Source organism: Filicampus tigris, chromosome 5 (genome assembly GCF_054856515.1).
Source record: "Filicampus tigris isolate MCC_2025a chromosome 5, RoL_Ftig_1.0, whole genome shotgun sequence".
Classification (NCBI taxonomy): domain Eukaryota; kingdom Metazoa; phylum Chordata; class Actinopteri; order Syngnathiformes; family Syngnathidae; genus Filicampus; species Filicampus tigris.
Genome location: NC_141221.1, coordinates 10845553 through 10870495, shown reverse-complemented (window position 1 = coordinate 10870495; position 24943 = coordinate 10845553). Strand labels below are relative to the sequence as shown.

General features: G+C 40.7%; 2 protein-coding genes across 2 annotated transcripts in view; both read left to right on the top strand.

Moving 5' to 3' along the window:
• The first annotated feature begins 1656 nt into the window (after window positions 1-1656).
• On the top strand, window positions 1657-13858 carry rhobtb2a (Rho related BTB domain containing 2a). The gene is made up of 11 exons (XM_086031554.1): window positions 1657-1806; window positions 2186-2490; window positions 4150-4351; window positions 4468-4571; window positions 4651-4836; window positions 5914-6854; window positions 8004-8122; window positions 8480-8630; window positions 9365-9453; window positions 9643-9748; window positions 11051-13858. The coding sequence occupies exons 2-11, from the start codon at window positions 2429-2431 to the stop codon at window positions 11254-11256; spliced, it is 2166 nt and encodes a 721-aa protein (XP_085887680.1). The 5' UTR covers window positions 1657-1806; window positions 2186-2428; the 3' UTR covers window positions 11257-13858.
• A 1476-nt stretch (window positions 13859-15334) lies between these two features.
• Window positions 15335-24943, top strand: part of pebp4 (phosphatidylethanolamine binding protein 4) — a 59229-nt gene continuing 49620 nt past the window's right edge. The window contains 3 exon segments of the mRNA XM_086032068.1: window positions 15335-15501; window positions 16006-16109; window positions 16988-17114. Of these exon segments, the coding sequence (XP_085888194.1) occupies window positions 15499-15501; window positions 16006-16109; window positions 16988-17114 (234 nt within the window). The 5' untranslated portion in view covers window positions 15335-15498.

Here is a 24943-nt window from a genome sequence, read left to right as displayed (position 1 = left end):
ATGAAGCATAAACCGCAGGACAACAGTTGCTAATCACCATAGAATATTCTGCTTCTTTATCATTAAACAGCCTCATTCTAAATGAAAACACTGGTGCACAAATTACAAACAAGAACCAAGCTCATCAGAATAACGTGGAGGATGGAAAATGGTTGCCTAGTGACCGGGGGTAAACTATTAGCACAGCCTGAACCAGGCACGATAATGGAAGGTGAAGTTTGAACATGAACCTGTTCAAAACACCAACCTAGTGCGTCGACTCGTCAAGTCATGAAATTAACAGCGTTCAAATAACTTCATGAATTCAGCAACGAGTCCCCCCTGACTTGACAAAGTCTGATCCAATTGCTCAGCCTCCGCGTGGTCCATTGGACGGAGAGTTCTGTTATGGTTGTTTTGTAGCCAAAAGACGGATCTCTGCACAGAGCACGATGTGTTGAACAATTACTCAGGATTTTTTTAGTCAGGAGAGCACAGGCTTGTGAAGCACAAAGTTTAGGTCACAAAAAGGAAAACATAGCAAGAAACAAATATATGTAAATCACAAATTAGTTAAGAGGTGGAAAGCTTCCACTGAAGCCGCATCTAAATACCAAACAAGGCTGATTGCAAAAAGGCGCGATTAGGAGACTCCGTCCACCAATTAACAGGCGAGACTGTGAGCAGAGGAAAATATCATAACCAGCAGGCAGAAACATAGAACATAACAGTAATTCTGAATCTGTATATACACTCTGTTGACATTTTTGGGGGTAATGTGCCTTGACTCACTAGGAAAAGTAGTTTTAACTTACTTATGTGAATACTGTGGTAAAACCCACAAAATTAAATTAAAATATTTTTTATATATTTGTATGAAAACACCTAAATGCAAAAAAAAAAATGTAATGAAAATGATCCCTCATGGAAAGGATCATTTAGGACTACACCTTTGTCGTTTAAAAATAGTTGTTATTAGGGTTGTGGTTTACATGGATTACAACTCTGCATTGGATGATGTTAAACATTCGTGTCGGCTTGTTGCATCATTTAGTTTGATCGCCAGTCTGCTTCCATGCAGTAAAAAAAAAGGGGGAGAAAACCTTAGATTTATTCTGTTTGTACCTAGTGATTTTTTTAGTCCGTATGCTATCAGTTATTTAAGTGATATGTTTTGTGCTTGTTGAAGGCAGTTATTCAAGCATTTACTTTCTGCATTTGGGTCGAGCGCAGCGGGGGTTTGACGATAACTTAAGTGTTAGCATCACCTGGTGGTGCAGACTCAACATTGCAACAGTGATTCTGAAATAAAGTATCACAAGAATCACAACCTAAGTACAATACAGTCATATTTAACTTGAAAATTCAATACGTTTGCCTTTAATCTTTGATAAGTGTTTTTAAGTTTAGGTACATTTTTTAAATGTTGTTTTACGTGTAATACAACACAATACAATACATTACAATACAAAACACCTTTATTTATATAGCGTATTTCATAACAGATGGGGTTAGGGTAGGGTTGTACAGTAGCACATTTGTTCAAAATCAGACCTCTCAGACAGGAGCTTGTTGTGTCATCCAAAGAATAAAGGTCTGTCAATCGTTTTCTAACAACTGGGCCATTGGCCCAAAACTATGCTGCTCGCCTCCTAACTGGAGCTCGGAAGATGAAGCACATAAACACCAGATCTGGCCTCCCTTCACCGGATCCCAGTGCACTTTCGGGTTTAAGATTCTTCTATCTGTTTTTAAGTCATTAAATGGCCTCGCCTCGGCATACCTCTCCGAGCTCCTCCACTCCTACGCACCTTCCCGCAGCCTCAGGTCTGTATAATGCGCTGTATAAATAAAATTGTATTGTATTGTATAAACGGAAGCAGAGAGAAGGAATCATCACCTATCACCTCTTTTTGATGTTTAACTGATTGTACGGTTTTTTTCAGGTGGTACTAGGTATAGAAAGTTTGCGAACCAGGACTTACAGCAGTGTTTGTTGAGCTTAGTGTTAGTTGGCCAAGAGAATTATGTCACAATGAGCTGGCGTGTGATTTCCAAAGCACCCTGCAGAGACCGATTAAAGAGCATGCGTTGCTCTTTCTAGGCCACCGAGGATACGTGGAATGAGATTGATGGCACTTTAAAGTGGATCACTGTTTAGTAATGGACGGGTTTCTCTCCCTCCCCCTCTCCCTCCTATTATTAGCCACGGAGGCCGAGTGCGTAGAGGTGGACCCATCCACATGACGGCCACGGCTGCAGCTCTGTGCGCTACCGGCAGGCGTGATCTAGTGAGTGAGCTCTTGAGCTCGGCGTCCTCCTCCAGTTGGAATTATTTTGTATTGTTACATGTGATCCAGCCGAAGCAGACGGTTTTTAAAGCCTCGACCACTTCTCCCACGAAGATGAGGTTAAACAGGGGTTGCCGCCAGGTGCAAAGCCGCATCCGATGGAGTCGTGCTTTGTGTCTCGTCCCTCTGCCAACCCCATGCGGCACTTCCTCGCGTTACGGTAAGCAAGAAGAAGAGGGTGAGGTGGAGGCGGAGGGCTTGCGTGTGTTTATTTTTACCTCTTAACGTTGTTTTTCTGATTGTCTTGCGGTGGTACCGCACGGCTAAGAGCGAGTGACGGGGGTTACGTAACGCGTAATGCAGCACAGTCTCATGACGAGAGCCTCGGTTGCGTGGAAATGGCAAAGTGATCGTTTTTGACGTGCATCGTAAATGAGACACCCCCCCCCCCCCTCCCCCATCACCATATTTTGCATTTTTATTGAATCAACAAGGAGTGCATCCGTCCGTGCTGCGCTAGTGTATAGAGCAGAATATGAAAAATATCGGCGGGATCCTGTTTGTATTGAGTCATAGAGGCCCAGCACGTTCACTTTAGATATTTTATGATGGGATGCTACATTCAGTGAAGTCAAGTTTTCAATGAAGGCTGTGTTTTTATGAATGGCTGACGATGCATTGATCCCCATGGAGAAAAATATCAACAATGCGGAATACACTTGTAAACAGAGACTCTAGCTGTGTTTTGAAGGTGTTGAAATGGAGGAACACTGTTAGGAACTACAGTAGACTAGCAGTGGATCTAATTCAGGCCAAAATAGCACCATTGACAGTGGCTAGCTGCCCCCACTCCCTTTCTTTCATCAGAACAAGGACTGTCTGTATACTGTGCTCACAAACATCAATTACACTGGCTTTCTGTTGTAGCTCGGCCACAGTCTCCATTTAAACAATTCCAGGTTGCATACAAAGACGAGCGTCTGATAGAAGCTGTGACACAAGAGGAAAGGCTACAGTTACCTAGGAAACCAGACCTGGCTCGACAGCCATCATTTTCCAGATGCACAAGTAATCAGTTTAAACTGTCTGTTACCCCCAGGCGGCACAATGGATGAACAGTTAGCTGTAGTCAAAAGCAGAATTGATTAGGCAAAAATTGTCCACAAATGGCACACCAAATGCAGTTTGGGTGTTGTGCAGTCACGACCTAGCACCAGGTGAACCATCCTTGGACCGCTTCCAGCTGTCAGCTGGTTGTTAAAAGGTCAAGCGTGCTGAATTCATAAAAGATCATTTTAGGTTATACATTGGTCTTCATAATTGTGCAGCAGTTCAGAATGTTATTAAAATTAGGGTTTACACAGTTAATACAAGTTTTATGATGGTAACATTTTACATCTGGAGCTACTTTATTTTCTTGTTTTGAAATTAGAACAACGTGCAAGTCAACAGGTTTAACGACACTTCTGTTACAGTCCTCCTACTTCTTGACACAACCCGAGTATTGGATTTGATTAGATTGCACAAGCGTACCTAATGGTACAACAAATGAGGATGAAATTGTTTTCTTTAAAAAGTCAGATAAACCCTTTAAACAAAAAGAGATTTTGCAGGTGTGGATTTGTCGACAACTGCGTTTTTAAAATGCAAAAAAAGGGCTTTCTATTTTTGTCTGCTTGTCCCTTTAAATACTAAATTGTGATGTCACGTCAAGGGCAGAGTACTTGTGAATGGGAAGTCACGAGACCATTCACCGCTCACTCTGTGTGCAGAGTGTGCAGGCGGAGTCACATTGTCTACTATCCACATCGATCCACGTTCAATTGAAGGATTCCTCGTGCACCGATGCAACACTCTGCTTTCATTTTTGTTCCGACAGCTCGCATTTGACAGATTCTGATATGGACTATGAGAGGCCTAACGTTGAAACCATCAAGTGTGTGGTGGTCGGAGACAATGCCGTGGGAAAGACTCGCCTTATCTGTGCCAGGGCCTGCAACGCCACCCTCACACAATACCAGTTACTGGCTACACATGTGCCCACGGTCTGGGCTATAGACCAGTACAGAGTATGCCAGGAGGTGAGGATACTGATACCGATACACCATTTCGATTATTTAAATAAATACACGTTTGTGTTTACCCATTCACGATTGGGGAAATGTATGATTCAATGGCATAGTTGGTCTTTTTAAAGGTTTTGGAGCGCTCCAGAGATGTAGTAGATGATGTCAGTGTTTCCCTCCGTCTCTGGGATACTTTCGGAGACCACCACAAGGACCGACGTTTTGCATACGGCAGGTGAGGACAAAGAAAAATCTGCCTTTCAGCAATTTATACCAGCTGCTCTGTTTTTATTCCTACATGTTCTTCGATTCAGGTCTGATGTGGTGGTACTGTGCTTCTCCATTGCCAACCCGAACTCCCTGTATCATGTGAAGACCATGTGGTACCCTGAGATTAAACACTTCTGCCCCCGTGCACCCGTCATCCTGGTGGGCTGTCAGCTGGACCTGCGCTACGCAGACCTTGAGGCAGTGAACAGGGCACGGAGGCCTTTGGCAAGGTCTGAGGCATCCTTAGAACAACATTTAAGACTTGGAATAATGATGATGTTGACTGATGTCTTATTTAAAGAACAGGACGGTTCAGCATTCACTCGGATTGCTCTGATGGTCTATCTATACGCTCGTTACCGCACCTAGCTGATGGGATTTTTCCAGCTATATCCAGGTTTTTTCACAAGTCTGTGTCACTTTACGTGACCTTGTATTTCAATGACTGTTGAAGATATGAAAACCCAACTTATATTTACTGAAGGCTATTAATGTTAAGTTTTTGTAGCAAAAGTTTGAACACAAATATCCAAGAAATCAAATGTCTTATTGATTTTTATTTTTTAACTCAAATGTTCAATATGGAAGTCCTTGGCAAACATCGGAACGGTATTCCATATCCTGCCAAACGCTTTGAAAATTCTATCCGAAATTTGCGTTGAACATGTGTCCACGACTCATTCTTAACAAAATCTAAGACGCAAATCCCCGACAATATCAGTGAATAGCAATGAAATCAGTGCAAAGCATGTTTTACGCTAAAAGTAAAAATACTGATTGTGACATAACAATGGCCTGACAAGACGACCGCAGCAGAAAACTTGAAGATTTCACCCATCAAGCCAAACCAGCTTTCCTTGCTACCCTTGTGGGTTCCGAAGTTATGAGTTTTTGTAAAGTGACAGAGACTTATGAAACACTCTGTTTATGTATGGTATTATAGTCGACCCCCGCCATTCGCGTGGGATAGGGACCGGGCTCGCGGGCGAATAGCAAAAATCCACATATTATTGCCAACCATTGAAATTCTGTGTGGAAAAAAAAGTTTTATTTTGAAACCCCACAATTCTTCAAAAAATGCTGACAAACACATTCAATATACGTCTCCCATGGAAGACAGTGGTGTTGGGCCAACCGCCCCCCAAAAAACATTAAAAAAAAAATATTGAAAAAAAAATCATCAACTATGTGAATATACCTGTACGAAGCAAGTCCCTGATTTTTGTGTCGTGTCAAAAATTATACCCGTATTATCATGGACGGTAATGTGGCACAATCCTAGTTTGATTAATATTTGTCCTTTTCAGACCCATTAAATCCAATGAGATACTTCCCCCAGAGAGAGGCCGGGAGGTGGCCAAGGAGTTGGGAGTGCCATATTACGAAACCAGTGTTGTCGCTCAGTTTGGCGTCAAGGACGTCTTTGACAACGCCATCCGAGCTGCGCTTATCTCCCGACGCCACCTGCAGTTTTGGAAGTCTCATCTCCGAAACGTGCAGCGGCCACTTCTTCAGGCGCCCTTCCTGCCGCCGAAACCCCCGCCGCCTATAATCACTGTGCCGCCACCACCGACGACCACAGAAGAGCACCCAGTCGGTCTTCTGGAGGACCCACATTGTGCCGACGTCATCCTGGTGCTGCAGGAGCGCCAGAAGATCTTTGCGCACAAGATATACTTATCGACATCCTCCTCAAAGTTCTATGACCTCTTCATCATGGAAAAGCAAAACGAGGAAACCGAACGGCCCTCTCGGGGTCCCCTCTCGGGCCGAGAGCTGCTGATGCGCGCCGCCAGCTTTGACGTGTGCGAAAGCAGCGACGAAGGAGACCGGGCCAACCTGAGAGCCTGCACCAGCGACGGAACTCTGAAAGACTCGGAGGGAGGCCGCCGGGGCCGCTTGCTTTCCTCGTGGAGCCGCGCGTTCGTCAGCATCCAGGAGGAGCTCGTGGACGATCCCATAACGTACAGCCCCAGGCCCATGACCGTCGTCCACATGGACCAGTCCATGCAGCTGGGACCCTTTCGAGCGGTGCTTCGTTACCTGTACACGGGCCAGCTGGACGAGAACGAGAAAGAGCTCATGCACATTGCGCACATCGCCGAGCTGCTGGAGGTGTTCGATCTGCGCATGATGGTGGCAAACATACTCAACAATGAAGCCTTCATGAACCAAGAAATCACCAAAGCCTTCCATGTACGCCGAACAAACCGCGTCAAAGAGTGCTTGGCTAAAGGAACCTTCTCTGGTAGATACAAACCTGTTCTATTATCTGGCCAAAGTGAAACAAATTAATACAAAAACACTTCATCTTTTCCCCATTATTCCGATCATATGGTCTCTAACATTAACTCATTCACTGCCAGACATTTTCAGACCCTCGTTTACCCTAACGTGTGAAAAAATTTGAAAAAAGTATGAATAAATTCCTGGGTTTGATTGAGTTAAAGTCCCTGGAAAGTGAAAATAAATATTATAATTAGTGTTGTCAATCGATTAATTTTTCTAAACTAATTAAGAAAAAAGTATGAATAAATTCCTGTCTTTGAATGAGTTAAAGTCCCTGGAAAGTGAAAATAAATATCGTAATTAGTGCTGTCAATCGAGTAATTTTTTTTAACTAATTAATCGCAAAATCATTGATTGTGATTAATCGTATTTTTCAAGTACAATTTTTTACAAAGCTTGGAACTGATATTTACTTGAGTAAAATCTTGGAATTTATTTGGAAATAAAATTAAAGTATATTTCGATTCGAAGACTGTTCTAATAGCTTTTTCTTTGATCCTTGAATACGATTATTTTCCTGTAAAATACAACAGTTGAGCGATACACCAAAGACGTACAACTAATATGGTATTTAAATTTGGTTTTGCAAAGTGTGCAAATAATTTTGGATTTCTCCATTGCGCCGTCGAGCAACGTTTTAAAGTAAAACTACAGAAAAGTCCGTCTTTGCGACAGTGACTCTCCTCAAAGTTTTGCTGCACAGTGAGCGGAGGTCAGCTGCTACAGGAAGTAAATTAAACCGAGTTAACTGAGTTAATCTTTTTTAGTCCGTTATAAAATTGTAATTAATCTCCATCGTTAATGCGTTTACTTTGACAGCACTAATTATAATAATAAATATATACAGTATCATATTATAATATGAGGTTGTTTGTTGCAATCTGGTCGTGTCTGAATTCAGCGGACGTACACAAGGTCCGTAGCATCTGATTTATGATTTCCTCAGTTAGGTCAACAAACCACAACAGGTCATGCTGAAACAAGTCGTTATGTCATTTAAAACAGTACAGCCAAGTTGTGGACAGTTGGCCTGCCGCTGGCGTTACTGAGTTTGAGTTTCGTAACTTCACTTCAAATAACAAACTGGTATGTCGTCTTTGTCGTGCAGATGTCGTTTTCAAGTTAGACGATGGAACCATAATGGCCCACAAGCCTCTGCTCATCTCAAGTTGCGACTGGATGGCAGCTATGTTTGGTGGACCTTTTGTGGAGAGCTGCACAAAAGAGGTAAGAGGGCAGAAATCTGCGACGAAATAAGACCATTGTTCATCCAAGAATGGACTGCACTTGTTCGTGCAAATGAACATTTCATTCTACTGCTGGTTTTTGCTCATTAAACATCATGATGTGAATGTAATTACTGCCGAATCAAGTAGTGCACACTTCTGGAGAAAATTTCACCACTCAGCTGTGTGGTCTGTGTACAAAGTGTAATTCAATTAGAGGCTTGCAAATGTGTCGTAATAGAATTACTCCGGCTTCTGTGCTTTGGTTTTCATCTGGTCGAAAAGTGAAGGATTTATGTGTATAGCTTAGTATGTGAGGTTGAAAAACTTGTGAATATCTAACTCATGGGTCTCCAAGGTGCTGTTTCCCAACACTACTCGCAGCTGTATGAGGGCTGTGCTGGAGTATCTTTACACGGGTCGCTTCTGTTCTCGCACTGACCTGGATGCGATGGAGCTTATTGTTCTTGCCAATCGTCTCTGCCTCCCCCACTTGGTTGCACTTACAGGTAATACATTTGCATACACAATGTAGTTATTGCCACATCAATTCACATTGAAATGAAGTTTAAATGGGACGTCAACCCCAAAATGTTCTTTACAATGATATCGTCCTGTGGAAAACACTTACCTCCATTTTTTGCAGTTTTCTTATTTTTACATGAATGGTGTTTCCGCGTGACAGACATCGCATTAATGTGAAAATTAAAAAAGTTTCCAAAATTGGGGATGCGTATTTTTCACAGGACAGCGACGATATGTGCCTTCACTGGTTTAAACACACAATTTTTATTACAATTGTGGTTGTGGAATATGAGTTAAGAAGCAAAATCCACCCGTTTTTATTCATCTCAGGGGGCGGCCATTTTGTCACTTGATGTCGACTGAAAACGACATCACAGTTGCTCAGCTAACAACCAATCACAGCTCACCTGTTTTCTGAAGCCAAGACATGATTGGTTGTTACCTGAGCCGTGAGCAACTGTGATGTCATTTTCAGCTAACCAGTTTTCTGAAGCTGAGCTGTGATTGGTTGTTACCTGAGCCGTGAGCTACTGTGATGTCATTTTCAGTCGACAGCAAGTGACAAAGTGGCCACCCCCTGAGATGGATAAAAGCAGATGGATTTTGCTGCTTAATTCATATGACACAAAAACAATACTAATGAGAATATCAAGTTTAGACTAGTGGGGCTGCTTGGAACATATTGTAGAGAAAAATGTTGGTTTAACATTTCTTGCAGAACTCTACACAGTAACGGTGTTGACAGAGGCAGCAATGATGGGGGCTGACATTGATGGAGAGGTTTTGGTGTATCTGGACATGGCCCAGGTACTGTGATACGCCTATCACGAACCAGACACAGAAATGTCTTGCGGAATTAGGAATATGATGTGTTACCCAGCGGACTGTATCTCTACTGCGTGTGAGCGTTGAAGACGGCTGTCTGTGAATTAAAAACAAAAAACACCCCAAAAAAATATTTAAAAAATGTAAATAATCTGTAAATGTTCTGCATAGTTCCACGGTGCCCAGCAGCTGACTGGCTGGTGCCTTCACCACATCTGCACCAACTACAACAGCGTTTGCCGCAAGTTCCCCAGAGACATGAAGGCCAAGTCTGCAGGTAACTGCAGGAACCTAAAACACTTTCTCATTTACAGTCAACGCTTATCCGGCAGGTGGAAGCAACTAAATCCCCTTTTACACTGCTTGTAAAAGCAGTATCACAGCCGTTACTTTTACCCTCGTTAAATTGTTTTCATCATGATCCACATGGTACTTATGTATAAGCAGGAGGGGTGTCCAACCCCTGTCCTCAACCCCTAGCCAGCATGTTTTAGATGTCTCCCTCCTCCAACACACCTGATCCCGGTGCCTCTCTCCCGCAAGTAACGTTGGTCAAATGTACTGTCGCGTGAGAGATCTCTGGCACTGCACAGGTTACACGACAGCACAATTTCCATTTCTATTTCAATGATTGTTGTCTTTAGATTTCAGTCAAACATCAATGCTATTGATTCTGGAAGGTACTGACCCCAGATGACTGAGGTATCTCAAGGACTAAGGTCAGACCGGTTGGTACTTAGTCAGCACTGTGTTTGACGCAATGCTTGAACAATAATTGATTCAAAAATAATAATATAAAATAGATTTCATGTCAACCCTTGCAGAAGCGTCAATAAACTCCTTAAAGCGGAAGTCAAGCCAAACATATTTTCTTCAAGAATATGTTCCCAGCAGGCCCACTAGTTGAAACATGGCATTCTGATTAATATTGCGTTTGTGGAATAGGAGTTAAGCAGAAAAATCCACCCGTTTTTAGCCATCTCGGTGGGTGGCCATTTTGTCACTTCTATCGACTGAAAATGACATCACAACTGCTCAGGGCTCAGGTAACAACCAATCATGGCTCAGCTTCAGAAAAGAGATGAGCTGTGATTGGTCGTTACCTGAGCCCTGAGCAACTGTGATGTCATTTTCAGTCAACAGAAGTGACAAAACGGCCGCCCCCAGAGATGGCTAAAAACGAGTGGATTAACTCTTATTCCGCAAACGCAATATTTATCAGAACGACTTGTTTCAACTGGTGGGCCTGCATAGAACATATTCTTGAAAAAAAAATGTTTGGGTTGACTTCCGCTTTAAGGGCCATTGGTAGTCTAGTGCTTCACAATCACCCTGCATTTGATTGTTGACCAGTAAAGTCGACTGGTATTCGCACCAGCTTTCCTCCATCCATCCATCCATCCATCCATCCATCCATCCATCCATGTACAGTATTTTCTATAGGCTAGCCCTTGTCCTTATTTAGATCGCGGGTGAGCTGGAGTCTATCCAAGCCCACTCTGGGCAAGAGGATTGGCCTCCAGCCGATTGTAGGGAACGACTCAATCCAATCATGGAGTAATTTCCCTTTCTAATGCAGACAACCAGGACTACTTTGAGAAGCATCGCTGGCCACCAGTGTGGTTCCTAAAAGAGGACGACCACTACCAAAGAGCTCGGAAGGAGCGCGACAAGGAGGACTACCTTTACCAGAGGCGCCAGTGTAAACGCAAGTGGCTTTTCTGGAACCTTCCTTCATCCCCCAACTCAAACTCTTCTTCTTCTGGTTCGTCTGCTATCATCTGAGCAAGTGGTGAGGACATTCCCACAATGGGGGTCTGTGAGGATGTGAAGACGTACAGCTAATTATCATATACTGTAGCAGCACAGGTTTTCCTCCTGATCGCTTGCATTCAAGTTTCCAAGATCGGCTTAATTTGTCCTTTTTCTGCAATTTAAAGAATTTCTAGGACTCACAGGACTCCCAACATCCCTTCTTGCAAATGACCCAGAGTTCAAAAGAGAATATATCTAAGAGCTTTTCATCTGTATGATAATGATCTTCATCTAACCTGAACTGATAACCAAGTGCTGCTTATTAGCTGCAACAACCAGCAAATCAACACAGAACCTGAGTCTCAGAGATATAGCACTTTGCCCTTAAGTGTTTGTACAATCTACCACACAATGAGTACAGTCTGTCATCAACAACAGGACCGTCTCGTCGAACTAGAATCGTGTTGAAATGTGACACTATTGGCACGTGTATTACTTTTCTTGAATGTTGGTATTCACCTTGCAGAGCTAAAAGTGAGTTTGGAGCTGCTCAGTATTTATTATCATGTGTTGTGATCTTGTCTGTGGCCACGCAACGGCTGTCGTTTACATCAGTACATTCATCGTCCTGAGACACAAGAGACCCCCAATTATTGTGTTTTCTTTCAAATGCAAGAAGAAAAAAAAAAGATCAGAGTGGATCACTTATCCCAAGGGATGGTGGTAAATTGGTAATAGTCAATTATCCCATTGATTGATCGTTAACCCCTGGCTAGCCAGCTAACCCTTCTGGACCCCGTCTTCACTGATGAGAACTTGCTGTTTGAACATCGCAAGACAGTAAGTATGGCGTCATCAAAAGCTGCCGCTTTTTGAAAGGAAAGAATCCAGTGGGGTACAAAACAATGATGTATTGTTCATTTTTGGTAATTCCTCACACCTTGCACTACAGTGTATGTTTCAAATTGTCATGTGGTGCGTTGTACGTGATTGTAGGGTAGACTGCAGCATTACATTGGCTTGCAAACTTGATGTTGGGTGAACAAGGGAGGATTGTAAATTGTACATTGAATGTTAGATTAACTGCGTTTGTGTAATGTGCAGTTACCTTATATTGTGCACTGCAGGCAGTGAGCAGGACAGCACACTATAACGGATTAATACATTAAGGAATATAGACTTGACTAATGGTGTATGTGCAGCTACTTACTGTTGTGGAAAAATGACTCAATGACTCATTTTGCTGGCCTCCAGTTACATTACTATGATATACTGTAGTATAACTGCAAAGTAGAGATGTTTCAATTGGACGTACATTACAAGATAGACACGCTAGAATCAATAAAAGACATTTTGTTTTGATTGTTATTAAGAAATATTTTGAGTCTCAACAAGAGCCTAAAATGCAAAAGGGATCAAATCTAATTTGAGTCCAAACAGATTTCCTACTTATCCCTATTGATGGAAAAAACTTTCCCCGCCGCTGTTGTACAATGAAAGCATGTATCTCTTCTCTCAAAGCAACGAAAAAAAAATAATGTAAAGGAAAAAAAATCGCTCATAAAATACATCCACATGCTTTTCATTGAACAGCAAGAATACTTCATGTGAAATCCAGTTGAGACTCTACATTGTTAATGAATAGTTTATCAGCAGAATAATAGGGATTAATATTTTCTCTCCCAGTGGTGTGTTTCATTCATGGACATGCATTTAATGCCTCGGCGTATTGCTTTTAGAGAAACTTCTGCTGATTTGCTGTTTTGCATCAGACACCTCACGCCTTAATGTACAGTGTCAGTGTATGGAATGTAAAGTAGTGTTGTGGGTATCAATGTTCATATTTCAGAATGTGGATGTCAAGCAATTGATGTAAAGTTTGAGTGCTTTAGTTTGAACTCTGCATATCTTTAATGCTCACAACACAAAGCAAATCTAATATTCTGGCCAATATGAAGCCAGGTTAAAAAAATATCATCAGTTTGCAGCATTAGCCATCTAATGAAAGCAAGGATCTAAAATGAGTTTATTCCATTGAAGCCTGCATTATTCAACCACAAAAATTGTGTGACCATGGGAAATTAGACTGGAAGTCAAAATTGTAAATAACTTGCAAGTGATATGATCTATTGCATATTTAACAGGTTTTCTACTGTGCATACTGAAATTTCTGACTTTGAATCTACAAATTTGCACTGCTTTGTAGCAAAATGTTATATTCAAATGACATGAATCATTAAATATGTAGACAACATCAGGTAAAATAAAAAATAAAAAGATAATCAAATTAATTCTAGGGCCCTTTTTGTGTTTGGGTGCTAATATCGCCGCTGCAGAGAAGCACAAACCAAAGGGAGCTTACGCAGCACTAGGAATATATGAATATGTATACTGTATGCTGCACAATCACAATTGCATAGTTTAAGAGGCCTTGTTTGGAAATTCTGAAAAAAATGAAACTTAAAAAAAAAAAGAACTTGAATGTTTTCTCAGTGTTCCAAGAGCCTAGATGACCTTTTCCTTAAGTCATCGGGTGGTTTTGGTTCTCAAAAAGCTATTTGTATTGTTTATTGATCTGGAATTCTGTAGCATGTGTTCTTGAAAATATGTAAATAAATTTCACTACATAAAACAACAAAGCATGTATTACAGTTTGTGTATGATGCTACTCTTATTTAAAGCCCACAAGATACTGGAAACTTGTTTCTTAAAAAACAAACAAACATTTTTTTTCCATTTACAAATTTAGTGGAGAGTTGAAACCTGTGTATTGAAAAAATATAAACATAGTTCTGTGGACATATAAAATATGTCTTTTTGAAAGTAAACTATCAGTGTAGACATTTTAAATCTTACATATATTTAAAAAAAAGATGATCGTAAATCAAATAAAATCATTGTTACTTAATATGTTTAAACACTGAATGAGCTGATAAACAACTCAACACTAGCATTTCTGAATTTATTTTTTTTAATCGTCATGCATCATGTGAAACAAAAGTAATGGCAATGTTTTGAAAATGTATCGAGTAAAAAGTACTGATACTGGAGTTAAAATGTAACGAATAAAAGTAAAAAGCATTCCAAAAAAAATAAAAAATACTCTGTGAATTACAAAGAAGGGAAAAATTAAGGTCCCAATCTCTGGTGGTGGTGGTAGGTAGGGTCGCCAACCGTCCCTTGTAAAACGGAATCGTTCCGTATTTAGGTACGTCAGTACGCGTCGGAGTTGAAAAGGGACGCACTTTGTCCCGTAATATCGTCAGAGTACAAAATGGAATCGATGGAATTAATGAACAACAATTCCCTTTATATGACCATTTATGGTAACGGTCCTAGGCCCTCCCCTTCTCTGTGACCAATGAGGTATCGCTTGCCAAAGTAGATAGGAAGTCAACAAACCAGCTTGACAATTTTGTTGTCAACCAGGCAACGCTCGAGACAGATATGGTATGCAAAGCATGATTTGTTTTATTTAACCCTCCGATCAGGGTTAATATGGGACTGTGCAATGAATGTCAGCATTGTATGGACAAACAAAACGTAATAATTTGGGGGTTGAATAAACAAGTACAATTGATTGACAAGTACGTCAAATGGATTAATAATACATAAAAGTAATAAATTGATGAAAAATAGATAAAGAATACACAGACAGCCTTACATTTATTACAAGTTCAAACAGATATGCATATTTTTTACTGTACAGGCAGACGATATACTACACGAGTAAAATAAAATGTAAAAAATTGTTCACATTATTTTTCTCTTTTATGAAGAAAAAGTGGACGAATATGTGAAAATGTTTTGCTGATCTGATAAAAGGTGAGCTCATTTTGAGCCTCAACTATGACATCAGTGTTTTACTCCGCAGTAGTCAGAGACGTTTCTGCCAAGGCAGAAAGCTCTTTGCACTTGGCAATTTGGAAAATTCTGATCGGATGAAAATACAACCTTCTAAATTATAGATTCATAAATATATTATATATATGAATTAATTGCCAATATCACGACTTTATCTTGATGATCGATACTTAAAATTGAGCACTTTGGATTGAAAAATCGATATTTTGGTATCGATGTGCCCATTCCTAGTCGAAGGCAGTCAGGTTGGCTGTCCCTGCGGATGAGGTGTCCCTTATTTATTTTTCAGGAAGTTGGCAACCCTACTGGCTCTGGCAGGTGTGAGAGATCATTCGGCAGTCATTTGAAACCTTGCTGGCCTCCCGAACGCAGTTCTGAGCTGCAGTGCAAAGAAACAACTTCAACACGATGGTATGATTAAATGTCGCACAAGTTAGTCCTGGAAAATTAGAAGTTTCATCGTGTCATTAAATAGGCAACTAGAGTAAAACTAGTTGTTATCGATAGATTCATTACTTTCGGAATTTTTCGTGTTGTCAACAAGCTAAAGGACGTAACTCCGTCTAAATAAAATACCTTGGTATCTGGTACGCTTTTTTTCGACCAAGAGTTTTCGTATTACAGTACTTTGTCTGTCTGACCCATTTCTGTTTTTATATGGAAAATGATCCGCGAACTATTCGAAGTATTTCAATTTCCGGATTTTAATTTGCTGCCAAACGAAGGTGTCAAGCGCCAGGCTCGCAATGACAAACAGCTGTTATGATAAACATGCAGCGACGCACACTAAAACAAGTTAGCGGCTAATGCAATGGTTGACAACGGTATTCAAAAGTTGTCTCTGAGTCACAATTGCGAAACAGTACTCGATGTCTAATATAATTGAACACTACTGTTTGGCCATCTATTTTACAGACTTTGCTGCCCGTCTTCCTGTTCTTATGTGGCTGCATGGGGGGGTCTCACCTCAAGGAAGCCTCAGCAGACACCCTGAGCCCTGAAGATGCTAGTTTTTGCTCGTAAGTACAATAAAATAGCATTGTCTTTAGCATGGGCTGATTACCGTTGTTTTAAAAAGTGAAGTTTCTGTGAGTGCTGATAATGGATTATACTGAGCTCTTCAATTATTTTTTGACTGGCTGCTTGCAGAGTTGAGTAAATGAGCAGCCACTTGGAAATTAATTGCCTCCAATTCACTTTTTTGATTCCTTGTTGAATTCCCTTTGCAACAATACCTGCTTTGGGAAGACTGACCCAATAATTCCTGAGATATAAGCGTTCAAAGGAAGGCGGTCACGCCCCTTTTTGCCGAACATGTTAAAATTCGGTGGGGCATGGCTCCCAAACACCTGCTCCGATTGACCTAAAATTTTAGATTTAGTATTCCGTCATCACTATCAACAAGTACACAAAGTTTCATTCAAATCAAAAACACTGCTGTAGACATACAAGCATTCACACCTATGGACAATTAGTCTTCAATGAACCTTACCTTACCCAACCTAACCATGTTTTTGGAATGCAAAAAGCACATGCAAACGCCACACAGGAATGCTCAACTGATATTTGAACTCCAAACCTCAGAACTGTGAAGCTAGCGCTCTAACCACTAGTTCACCTCCTCACTGCTTCACTAAAACTACAGTAATCAACATATTGTTTAAATTGACGCCTATTTTACATTTTCATTGCATTCTTTGTTCTGTAATTATTAAATCACATCACAATTTAATAATGTAATCTAAGTATCAAAATGTTGTTTCATTGACTTGTTGTAGGGTTAATGCATTGTGACTGTCAGGACTATCCTTTTAACTAAGCCATAGCATATAAACATGGAGGTAAAAAAATCATCACTGAATTATTATTCTGTCTATTTTTTTCATGTTCATTTCAGTGGCAGTCTGGAGGTAAAATATCCAAAGCTGGACGTTAATAGATGCCTGATTGTTCCAAAGGACCTGTGAAAGAATCTCACCACCAAGTGGGGAGCGCCAAAGATTCTGTACAAATACGCAAAAGAGGTGAGCGATAATCAATACGTGTGTGTTTGTCTAATCTAGCAAAAAAAAGTGAATAACAGCAACCATAAACAATCACGTCCGATTATTTTGTCATTTCTATCAACTTCATCAAGAGCAGACAATTCTATACAAGTCCGACAGGAATATTGATTATTTAAGCAGCAAAGAGCAAAAGTACAAACTGAAGAACTGTCTAGATGAGAGGTGAGCAACTTTCGTCCTCGACGGCCGGTTTCCTGGATGTTTTGTCTCCCTGCTCCAGCACACCCGATTCAAATGATTGGTATCAATTATCAATTCCACCTTCTGCAGAGCTGATCATTTGAATCAGGTGTGTTGGAGCAAGGAGACATATAAAACATCCAGTATACCGGCCCTCAAGGACCAGAATTGTCCACCCCTGATCGAGATGGTCAAATTATAAAAGCATGTGAAGTGATCTTAATTTCTATAGTGAAAATGTGCAACGCCCTTTGTTAACACCAGAGCGCACTAATGTATCATATTTGTTGTCATGTAATTGCCTTCTGTGCTAATCCGACACCAGAGGGTGGTGCTAGCACTTCATTCTAAGCTCCACAATAACAATGGATGAATGTACCATACTGTGATTTTTACACTAACTTTTTTATATGCATGTTTTTGCATCCTACGAAGAGAGTTCCAGGTATATGAAAAATTTAACTGGCACGCACAATTCTTTAAAAAAAAAAACAGTGCACGCCCAAGCTCTCAGTCCAAAGTCCTGTTATTGTGGGGAATAATTTTTCAAATGCAGGGGAATTTTGTTTGAAAAAGTGTGAATTAGTTTAAAATGTATTTCATTCTGAATGTAGAATTAAGTGTTAGTTCATGGATACTTATGTTAAATTTAATGAAAAAGTTGCAGTGGCAGCATTCCCGCAATGCTAGGGGTTAACCTCATAATCGAGATGTCCCTGGTTCAAACCGCAGCTCATTTCTTTGTGTGTTCCAGCCTTCCTCCCATATTCCCAAAACATGCATGTTGGGTTGATTGAAAACTCAAAAATACCCAAAGGTGTGAATATATGTGTGAAAGGTTGTTTGTCAATATGTGATTGGCTGGCAACCTGTCCCGGGTTGATGTAACTCACCCTTCACCAAAAGTCAGCCGGCAGAGGTTCCAGTTCACACAAAATCCAATCACTATAGAAAAATGGATAAAAGTCGGATAACTTCCCCCTCTGTCAACTCCTTTGCGGGTCCTTAAAAACCCCTGGAAGGTAAAGAAAAATGTTACATGACTGACATTGTTGAATTATTCTTGCGATACTCAGATGATAAGCAGAAGAGTCATTTTTTAATCGTAGTTTTGTGTTGCAACCAACGGAGAGCGTTAAAGCGCCCTTTTGAAGTTGACATTAAAAAATGTAATTTGAAATCCAGCTGGATGTAAGATCTCCTCTGGGGATTCAACAGCTAAGCAGTCCAGTTTGAACATGATCTATTGCCCAAACGCTATTTGATCTATGGTCCTATAATTCTGTCTGGACTGATTCACTGTTATGACCAGACGGCAAAAGCCATTACACGTAAAAAGAAATCAATACAAACTTTATTCGCTTTGAAATGTAATCCCCCCCCCCCCCCCTCCCGTTTCCCTGACACTCGAGCAAATTGGCGCAATTGAAGGGCTGCGATTGTCGCTTGTATTGTTGGTGTGCCAGTCCACCACGCTTTCTGTCAATGTGCCACTGCTATTCTCTGCCACTCAGCCTTGCAAACCTGTGGCAGCGGTACAGAATAGTGGCTGCTTCGGCTCAAATCCACCCACTGTTACACCCACTTCAATGCTGAGAAGGGAGGCATGCCTGCTGAGTAATTGTAATTGAGCGCAATGGGCACTAGGCCTATAAACACACCCCTAAAAACAGCAAAACCTCTTAAGTCAACTGCTTTGAATTTTGTAACATATGGAGCTGACCACAATTATTGTAAAAAAAATAGTCATTGGATTTTTTTTTTTTTTTACGTCGACTGTCGTGTGAGGAGCACATGAGTAACATATTTTGTTCCAGAATATGTTATATGAAGGCCCACTAGTCCAAACACGGCATTCTGGTTAATATTGCATTTGTGGAATATGAGAAATCCGCCCGTTGTTAGCTAGCTCAGTGGGCGGCCATTTTGTCACTTCTATCGACTGAAGATGACATTGAACTTGATCAGGGCTCAGATATCCACCAATCACGGCTCACCTGTTGACTGAAGCTGAGCCAAGCTGTTTTACTGGTTTAATTTGGCAGGGTATTACTTTTGTTTCCGTTGGCGATCATAGGACATCTTAACCAACCTTTTGATGGGCAAAGGACTCGTTTGTATCTTCTGTGATAGTTGCCGTGCATTTGAGTCGCATCTATTTGCAGTCTTTGAGAAATAGTAAATGGGCTGTTACTTGTATAACGCTTTTCTACCTTTGGTACTCAAAGCGCTTCACACTGTACCTCATCTACCTACTGATGACGCAGCATCAGAAGCAACTGGGGGTTCAGCATCTTGCTCAAGGATACTTCAACATGGTCACAATGGCGGGATTGAACCCACAACCTCTGCACTGAGTAAAGATGTAGACTGCTATGCTAGCTTCTCCAGCTAGCTAGCTTGCCACTGACTGGTTAGCTGCCGTACTAGTCACTTGTCAAAAAAGTAGAGTTATACCTGTGTTCTATGTCATAAAGTTTTACAGTTTATTTGTTGTTGATTTCATTTGACATTAGTTATTTTAAAAAAAAAATGTTTCACTAAAAATGCCAAATTTCTTTTGGTTCACTTCTGCTTTGTTTTAGACATTCCAAATGTCTTTTAGTCTCGGAGGGACGTTTTGTTTTGAAATCAGAATAAGCTCTACAAATCTTCCACTGAGCGAGACACAAAATAAAAATGTTAAGAGTGGGACAAAACAAAAAGTGTCAACTGGCCAACTGGTCACACCCAAAGGGACACAATTGTATCCCAACTACAAGAAGTGGAATGGATAAAAGGTCTAGCTTTATTTTTTATTATTATTATTTTTTTAAACATGTGTTGCATTTATTCCTATCACAATAGAAGATGAAGTCATAAACGAATGTCCTAGAAGACTGAAACTTTAGCCACTCCAACACAGGAGTTTGAGTCAGGATCAAAGCCGAAAGGGCTTTCAAATATCTTTCTTTTGGTAGACATTTGGATGGATGGAATGAGGGTTTAAAGCAGGAGTGTGATTAGAGCTGCCTCAATATGATGATCTCTTGAGCTTCTAATAGTGCTTTTTCCTCTGTCTCTTTCTTTGCTGCTTTTCGCTCTCGGTGAATGATTTTTATGCTTTGCTAAAACATGTGGGGGCGTTCAGAGAGGATTTAAATGCAACGATCCCCCGCCTCTTATTTGTGTGTGTGTGTGTGTGTGTGTGTGTGTGTGTGTTTTGTTTTGGTGAATCTCGGCGTTCTTTTCTGCGAGCCTCTGATGACGACAGGGCAGCTTTAAGCCTGGCAGTGCCCACGGCAGCCTGCCGTCTCCGTGCTGCCCACTCTCCCCCATGTTGGCATGCCGGAGACGCGAGGGTGGGGTTCCTCTCGCGCAGACCCCGTCATTCCCAGGAAAGCCTACACGTCCACCCATGCAGGATTCCTGACAGGCCCCCATGTTGGGACGACAAGACCTCATAAATAGAAAGTTTATAGGACTATGGCTTTCATTCAGCTAGGCTAGTGAACATGCAAGATATTCTTATGAACGCAAGACTCAACAAGTGAATCATGGACTGTCATATTTTCCAGTGATACTTTTAATTAACTGGACTGGGCAACCGGTAACAAATTAGATTCGGCGAGTCACACCGGTACACCTAGCGATTTGACTCTTGCAGACATCAACTCGCTGCAATGAAAGAAAACTACAAATCCTGTTCTTATTGAGAACCATTTTTGATGCGCCACGTGTAATGTACTGTATTTTCCTTTTTTTTCTTGCTGTGATCGGCCAGGGCAATCTGCTTTTCGGTGATAACGCATCATTATCATAACTATACAAAGAGTAAATGGGTGAGAAATTACGGAGGGAGTGTGGCTATTTGAGAGGCCGTTTGCAATTGTCGCCCCATCCATTGCACTCGTGAATTTTGGCGACAGACACTCACACCCACAAAAATTTTGAATTTGAAGAAGTGTTTTGAATTCAAGTTGAAACATCTGTGACTCGATTAAACTGTTGCAGATTACGATGACTGAGAATCTAAGCAGACATACAGTGTATTTGTTAGCATCTGCTTGGTAAAATTAACTTTTAACAGTTGATATTTAATTGATTTGTTTAACTCATTCACTGCCATTGATGAATTTATTTGTCTTTTGACAGAACAGCCATTACCATACCAGGAACTTTTTTTTTTTTTTCCAGATTTTTTTCAAACGTTAGTGTAAGAGAGGGTCTGAAAATGCCTGGCAGTGAATGAGATTTAATATTATACTGAGCAGCCAGAAACTTTACAATGTTGCACCAGTTCCATTTCCGGTTCTGTGATTATCATCACATGATCATATTTGTCATCTGTACTGAAATTATCACTGAGGGGATGGTAACAAGTCGTGAAATTGGATGTTTTTTGTTTCCTCCCATTCAGCATTGGGAAAGCTGGCATACACAGCTAGAGATGCCAATTAGTCAGTAACTTCAATGGATAGTAACCTTAAATCTCTTTTGCTTCACATATAAACTATATCCGAAAAAACAATTGCATTTTTGCAACCCTACTTCAAACAACGGAGGAATAAGTCTAATGGTGATGCTCATGATAAAATGCAATAATTATATTAGAATTTGCCCACCAAGTTATTGAGGTTGATAGCAAAAATTTCGAGGAAACAGCGGGTCTTTATTGGAAATACAACATGAACCTGTGCCTAGTATTCTGTAGTCACACGGAAAGTCGTACCTTTTTAATTCATATACATTAACGGTACGCTCTGCTCAAATTTATAATGTGCAACTGATGCTTGGATAAACATGCAAGATTAAATTTCTATTTTAAAGACCTGCAGAAACGTAACATTTACCAGGCAATCATTTGTCGACTGCTCCATGATTCTGTCGCTTTAAGAAATTCATTTAATGTGACCCCAAATATCAAACTTCGCTCCTTGTGAATTTGAGCTACTTCCTTCTGCGTTAATTGTCTTCTTTCCTCTTTCAGAACATTTCAGTCCTCATCTAAACTCTCTTTTTATGTTCATAGTTTGCATAATAACTGATTTTTAAAAAGTAAATGCACAAAAACTTTTAGGAAGGATTACCGTGGCGCTTATGCTTAAAACTGGGTTAATTTATTTATTTTCTCCTTGACAGCCGCTTTTCTTCTACAAGTACGTAATCCTGAAGTGAAGTGATCATATGAAGTTTTCTTTAAGACACACATGCATGGCTTAGTGGCACTTTGCCCAAAATGTTTTGTGGTCCGGCACAGGGTTTTAGTTACACTTGTGTCCCAATCCTCTGATTCACCTTCTCTAAGAACAGCTTCGGGGCTGCTCATTATGCTTAACGCTCCATAATGCCTTCCCCTTCATCTACCCAGTGCTCTTATTGTCTTAACTCTGAGCGAGTGTAAAAGAAAAACAGGTTAATACACATTTGGCAGATAAAATAAAATGTTTAGGCTCTTTTTTCATTTTTTTCACGGGGAAAGTTTTTCACGCGGAAATGATTCTCACAACTTGGATTCTTCCGTTTAATGTATTTTTTTTTCTTCTGTAATTGCCGTGGAATCTTTTGACATTGCAAGCGGTGCAAGCAATCGGGCCCATTGATACATTGATTAATGTAAGGACAGTCGATGATAAAATTGCTTGGTCTATACCTTAGAAGTAGAGAAAATGATGTGTGGATTCATTGTTAATCCACTTAAATGATTCGTTCCGGTTCTCATTCTTCATTGTCCTGCAGAGCAACACTCTCGAATCAGGAAAAACATGACCACCGATCTTGATTTAAGCAAAATTTCTCATTTATTTTGCTTTTGAAGGGCTCAATGAAGAAATGTTTCATTTGGGAGACGTTTAAACTTTAGCCTCCTGTTCCTCCGGTCATAAACCCGACTACAGTTTTTACACGCTCGTAGCAGCAGATTAACAGTCTCTGAAGGCAAACGGTGACCTACACAAAATTGGCATCAGCATAAACAGGATAAGACGGCTGAGCATAACTGTGACCGGTATGTTTAACTATGGTTTTGTTGTCCTCAACGTTGGTGTTTATAAATTATTAATCAAAAGGTGGGATGGTCTTAGATTCAAGAAGCTTAAATTGTGAAATCTCAAATAAGCTTCCATTTTGACTATAGCCAATCGGGTTGAATTTTGGTGGGCTTGTTTGTTGATCACCTCAACTGACTCACATAACACCCCTCCCCGAATAAAAACACTCGAGATTTAGGTGGCTTTTCAAAACATGTATCACGACATTTATCCATCTTAATCTTCTTAACATATTAAAGTGATTTTCCTGACGCCGGAATGGCTGAAGCTGAAGCGCTCGGCACCCCTCATGGCACTAAGACCTTCGAGGCATTGTGGACATCTTGTGCTGTTGAATAAGAAAGAGGTGGGCACAAGTCAACCTGCTTCTGCCGAGCTGCGCCCGCTGTGAGGCCATTTCATTTTGATAATATATCTTTTTTTTGGGTTCAAGTCATTAGTCCAACTGTTGCACGCAGTCAGCGTTCTTAGGTTGGGCTCTGCCAGCACTGCCCACACTGTGGTGTGGAGGTTTGGAGCTGAAATGAAAGCTCACGGAGTAGGTGTTTGCAGGATGCTTGCTTGCTTGCTTGCTTGCTTTCTTTCTTTCTTTCTGGGAATGTCAGGAGCGCTATCGATAATGAGCGACGACATGATGTAGCTGACTGCCATATGTGGAGATTAGGGCTTTCTCAAAAACTGTACGTGATGTGTTTAACCTTTTCTTTCGCCGTGACACAAATCTGCATATCTGCAGTGACTGTTCCAATGTGTTCTTCTTAAAACACAATTTCAGTGAGCAGGCAGCTCAAAGGTCCCGGTCAAATTCAAATGCAGCTCAAGTCCTTATTTGTCCTCGTGCTCCGTGGGATTGCCTTAGGGAAAATGTGTTGGCTCATTGCATCAGTTGAAGTGAAGTTTACATGTGGAGATATTCATTGTGGCTGAAGTCTGGCATGGTATTTAGCCTCATGTCTGTCTGCGTTAAAGTGGAGATGATTGGGGGGGGGGGTCCAATAAATCGTAGCAATAGTTCACGTAAAGTACAGCATCAGAGTTATTAGTCTAAATTGTGTATTTGTTTTATTTTGATTCCTTATAGCCAACATTGGTTTTAACAGGGAACTTGAGTGTTCAAACCAGCTTAGAATATTGCATGCCTCTTAGTTTTATTGCAGGCATTGTTGATTTCTGATCTACTCGAAACTTGTAAAGATGCAGCCCAAACATTGGTTTTAAGTCGCATCCAGCTCTTCAAGTGTATCAGCGTCTTTTCTTGCTAATTTAGAGAGCTGCTGAATTACCTGCCTTGATACCTCTGAAGAAGATAACTTGTCATTTAGAGGTGGGGAGAGTAGCCAAAAGTTGTGTTGTTCTCAATTACGAGTACTGTTAGTTTAAAATAATGACTCAAAAGTAATTGTCCCCAAATTTACTTAAGGGGCAAGTCAACCCAAACATATATTTTTCAAGAATATGTTCTATTCTTCATTTTCAGTCGACAGAAATGACAAAATGGCCGCACCCTGAGATGGCTAAAAATGGGTGGATTTTGCGGCTTAACTCATATTCCACAAGCACAATTGACTTTAAAGAGGA

Bases quoted from the DNA above. Each gene is read 5' to 3' on its own strand.
- rhobtb2a (XM_086031554.1), top strand. From the start codon at position 2,429: ATGGAGTCGTGCTTTGTGTCTCGTCCCTCTGCCAACCCCATGCGGCAC. The intron at 4,837-5,913 runs GTCTGAGGCATC...TGTCCTTTTCAG, and splicing joins GCACGGAGGCCTTTGGCAAG to ACCCATTAAATCCAATGAGA. The intron at 9,749-11,050 runs GTAACTGCAGGA...TTTCTAATGCAG, and splicing joins CATGAAGGCCAAGTCTGCAG to ACAACCAGGACTACTTTGAG.